General features: G+C 40.3%; 1 protein-coding gene across 1 annotated transcript; it reads right to left on the bottom strand.

The window, feature by feature from the left end:
- Positions 1 to 29: 29 nt before the first annotated feature.
- On the bottom strand, positions 30 to 2,167 carry SARC_08182 (hypothetical protein; the record flags this gene model as incomplete). The annotated part of the gene is made up of 4 exons (XM_014297855.1): positions 811 to 2,167; positions 496 to 703; positions 235 to 303; positions 30 to 99 (listed from the first exon to the last, which is right to left on the bottom strand). Exons 1-4 carry the CDS (start codon positions 2,078 to 2,080, stop codon positions 30 to 32), a joined length of 1,617 nt encoding a protein of 538 aa, XP_014153330.1. The 5' UTR covers positions 2,081 to 2,167.
- Between the last annotated feature and the right edge of the window lie 2,608 nt (positions 2,168 to 4,775).

The raw sequence follows: 4,775 nt of genomic DNA, 5'->3' as shown, positions 1-4,775 counted from the left end.
AAATTTGATTATAAACTCGGATGTGCCACTTACAGGGTTATCGCTTCCGCACTGATTTCGCCCAGTATTTTTGTTGTGACACCGGTTTCCTCGAATGTTCTGTCAGCAAAAATAAGGGTTGATGTTAGCAAATTCTGTTGGCGAAATGTGAGTCAGTAGACCAAAGATACCTTCTTGATACTGTTATGGACGCTCAATCTCTGAAAGATTTGAAGCAGTTCGAATTTTACTTACAGTACTGTATTCGGCTCAGTGATATGCGCCAGTGTCGTGCTGGCATCGAAGTCTTGATTGCTGAATCCACTGCAAAATTGATAAAATGGAAACGTTAACGGTGCTCGACGTTCAAAACCCATAACAATGTGACAAAGTTCAAGAATAAGTTTCAAGAATATCGTATTGATCAGGTAGTGAAAATTTTTAGGACAGAGCGATGTGGAGAGCCTGATATATGGATGCGTTCAATTGTGTCCATGTGCTGATCTGATGGCTTACATGAGTGGGACCTCGATGGTTTGCTGTGATGCGAGACTTCGTATTTGTAGATTGGTGTCACCGCTAGCATCAAATTCGGCTCGAACACAATTGACGGCGTCGAAAGCCCCAGTTCTGGTCAAAACACCAGCAAGTACACAGAATGTTCCACATCTCGTATCAAGCGGAGCATTCCCAAAATCAAGATCATTCCTAGCCGGGTAGCAGGCTATAAAATACAAGGATTGTATGTATTGGTTATGATCTGTAGTTTAAACACGAAATGGCAAAACATGGGATTTCAATCCACGTAAATCACTACTAAACTTGTCATACCTGGTACAGGAGTGGTGGTGACTGACGGACTTGGGCTTGCGGTGGGAGTTGCCGAAGGTGTTACACTTGCGCTCGCGGATACAGATGGTGTTGTACTTGCGCTCGCGGTTACAGATGGTGTTACACTTGCGCTCGCGGTCACAGATGGAGTTGTACTTGCGGTCGGGGTTACAGATGGAGTTGTACTTGCGGTCGGGGTTACAGATGGAGTTGTACTTGCGGTCGGGGTTACAGATGGGGTTGTACTGGGAGATGGTGAGGTAGTAGGTGATGCAGTAGGAGATGGCGGGATTATACATTCGCCTGGACATTTAACAATTCCGGTTCCTACATTTGGTGGAACTGGAAGTGCATTGCAACACTGGCTAGCAAAGCATGCCGACACTATGCCACCTGATCCCGCAGTCACATTGAAAGACGTATAGACTGAGTTGTAGCCGCAGAAACGCTGAGTTGTACTACCAACACAGTCGGGATCCGGAGGACCAGGGCACGGACCGTTTTCGCAAGACGTTAAGTTCTCACTTTGAAACATGTTCACGTTACACTGGAGACAAGCTGGTATCTTTGCATCGCTGTTGAGAACTGAGAAGCAACCTTGACTCAAACAATTGTCAATAGTTGGGCATCCTTCTAAATTTCCTTTATTCAACGGTCTACCTTCACTGTTGAAGATTTCCGCTAAGGGTAGTACCTCGTAGAACTCCTTGCTACCCCAATAATTCAAGGTCTCATTCCAGCAAGCTCCAGCAGGTACACTCGCAAGCATTGTAGTGTATGATGTGCTGTTGCCATAGAGAGCTTCTACAAAGCTATAATCTATTAACTCTACAGGCGTGGTACTTGGGCATGAATTGGAAGCACGTGAATAGAGATCACCTGGAATCGGGGGGTTAAGCGCATCGATAATCGCTTGTACTGCTGCGACATTATTTGACAGATCCAGTCTGGGAATGTTAATTTGTGCCAAATTTGCACCAGGCCCGGTGGCACAATCAGCACCACCTCTACTACCATCGATAATCTTGGTGATGGCTACTGTTTCAGTGATGATTTCTGTCTCGTAGTCAGTGGCCTGATCTGATGGCCCCAAACCCAAGCCTGTTTCTACATCCATGGAAGTAGAACCGCCCAAACCACCGCTGCCGCTACCGCCGTTCTTGGCGGCCAAATTATCAACAGGCGCCCCAACCTTCACCCAGTTGTCGTTGCCTAGCGCGCCATTTGCAAAGGCGACTATAGCCAGGGCTAATTTTAGTGTCAACTCCATCGCCGCTAATATGCTACTCACTGACTGAAAGTGAAGTGGATATCTGAGAGAGTGCTGTGGAAGTTTATAGTTGATCGCATATTATTCAGATTTTGAAATGGGAAAACAAATACGTATCTCGTACTTCATAGTCTCGAGTCTGGTCTCGAATCTCACCTCTTTGTCGACCTACGCTATCCAAATAGAAGGGGGGGCAGGGAAAATTCACTCTACTTTACTATGTATTTGAAAAATAGGTAGAGCACTGTAAATACTTTTAGTCTTCGCTATTTCATGCTTGCACAGACTCTCAACTTGACTCACAAGTAGTATCTACTTCTGCAATCTATCTTTACTCTGTTCACTATCGTTTCCATTCATTTTTTAATCCCTCTCTCTCTCTCTGTAGTAGTAGTATGTAGTACAAATGCTCACACAGTAGTATAAAAAATCAGATAAATCTCACCGAACATGTTGTATTTAATTCACTTTCTGTGTCGGAAACTAAGCTGATACCCAATCAGATAGTTGACTTCAATATCGAAAATCAAGACTATATCGTAAATAGGTTTGCAATTCAAAACTATTTATATATATTTTCAAAATAACATATGGTTGGTGTTTTTATATTTAAATAAAAAACTTCTTGGGTCTCGTTGTTTGATTTAGTAGGCTATGGTCTTGTCACTCTTCGTCTTCACTCTCTTGATATGAATTGTGGAGCCTTGGCCCTTGGGGCTTGGAGCCTCGGCTCAAGACTCGAGTCTCAAGAGCCCACCCAGAGGGCAGCGGCCCAGCCTCTCAAGAAGCCCCAGACCCCCAGCCCAATCATACTTAGCCTTCTAAAAATAAATTTAAAAATAAAATTAGCCAAACATCCGACAATTTTTGGAGTCAGATGTTTTGGGTTTTATGTTTTTTATATATAGAAAAAGTACTACATTCGGACATGTCCGTTCTCCCTTATTTAATTTCTACTTTTTCTAGATGGCCATGAAGAAAAAAACAACTTTCCATGATGCAAATTCCAAATTTGACATCATTGATTCTACATAACTTTTTTAAATAGACATGGAAGCCAATCTATACGACTAATTAGAAAAAGGTTTTTATTCAAGGCAAATCAGTTGGTTGGTTCAGGATTTGTACCGTCGACGGTACAAATGATCTGAGAACTAAGAACCAACGGATCTGTTTGAAATTGGTTTAAAAATGCAGAGTGACAGGTCCAGCTTTTTATTTCGGAGAGTCTCGGTTTCTCGTGGAGTCGCAGACCCTGTCTCACTCTCTGGGGAGTAAATAGGTATGAGCAGGAGAGAAGAACAAAACTTTTGATTTTGGAAAGCGTTTATTTTACTCCCGTTGACATACAGTGTACACAGCCGATTGACGGTTGCTGAGGTAGTTTACGAATAGGGATACAATGCCAGAGAAAGGCATGGGCTCATGCCTTAGGCCCTCAGCACTATCGGTAGTCATGAGTCAGCACTCAGCACTCAGCACTCAGCACTCAGCACTTAGCACTGCCTACTAGCTAACTTGCAGCCGCTCAGGCTTGAGATCTTATTTCATGAAATATTCATGAACTGTTACCGACCGCGGAGTTTTGGCCTTCTGGAAGTTCTGGAGGATAATTCGGGTACAAAAATAAAGGCTGTAGCCTACCTATATACAGAACAATTCTTTTTTCAGAACAACGTCCGTCGGGAAACAACAAGAGCAATAAAAGAACAACGACGTCGGTCGTCGGGCAATATTGAATGACGTCCATGAGCTCAAATAATTGATAAATACATATGTGTAACAATAGCGGAATACAAAGTATGCATTTTTGAGAATCATTGTGAGATATCTCAAACAGTGATTTTTTAGGTAGCTCTTTCATCTGCCCTTCCGGATTGTCTGACGATTCTCATCAAGGTATCCCGGGCGTGCTTCACGATCCATATTCTAAGACATTGAAGTAATCACCCACTTATGCGTCACAGTTGTCTAGAAAGAAACCATTCCAAACCAAGATCAAGTAAGTATATAATATGACCGATACATCCACTTATATAGCATCATAAAGTACGCAAATGCCTTTTTACTGCCTATGTGGATACGACGAATATGTAAGAACATATAATTTGTATATATATATGTATATGCATATATATATATTTGTATATAGATATATATATATATATATATATATATATCTATATATATATATATATATATAATAGTGTGTGCATGTAAGTATATATATAATATATAGTATAGTATATATATATATATATATATATATATATATATATATATATATATATATATACATATAAATATATATAAGTTTTGTTAACCACTCCTACTACGAGGGTATCACAAAGCAACAATATATGGGTTCGATCCCCTGATTCCTATAAACTTCTGTGATAGCGTGTGATTGCAATGCTACCGAGTCCCTAAAACGAGGACTCCTTCTTAAAAGGTTGCAGTTCTGTGGTATCACGGTGATAGTAAGTGGGTCAACAAGTTCTACTACGGGGGAATCACAATATATATATATATTAATATATGTGTGCAATTATTAACATATATATATATATATATATATGCGTGAGTGTGTGTGTGTGTCCATATAGATATACATAAATATATATATATATATATATTTGTATACATATATATATGAATATATAAATATATATATAGAATAATATGTATATTTGTA

This window comes from Sphaeroforma arctica (genome assembly GCF_001186125.1).
Source record: "Sphaeroforma arctica JP610 unplaced genomic scaffold supercont1.711, whole genome shotgun sequence".
NCBI lineage: Eukaryota > Ichthyosporea > Ichthyophonida > Sphaeroforma > Sphaeroforma arctica.
Note: the sequence above shows the minus strand (reverse complement) of the source record. Positions and strands in the feature narration are given on the sequence as shown.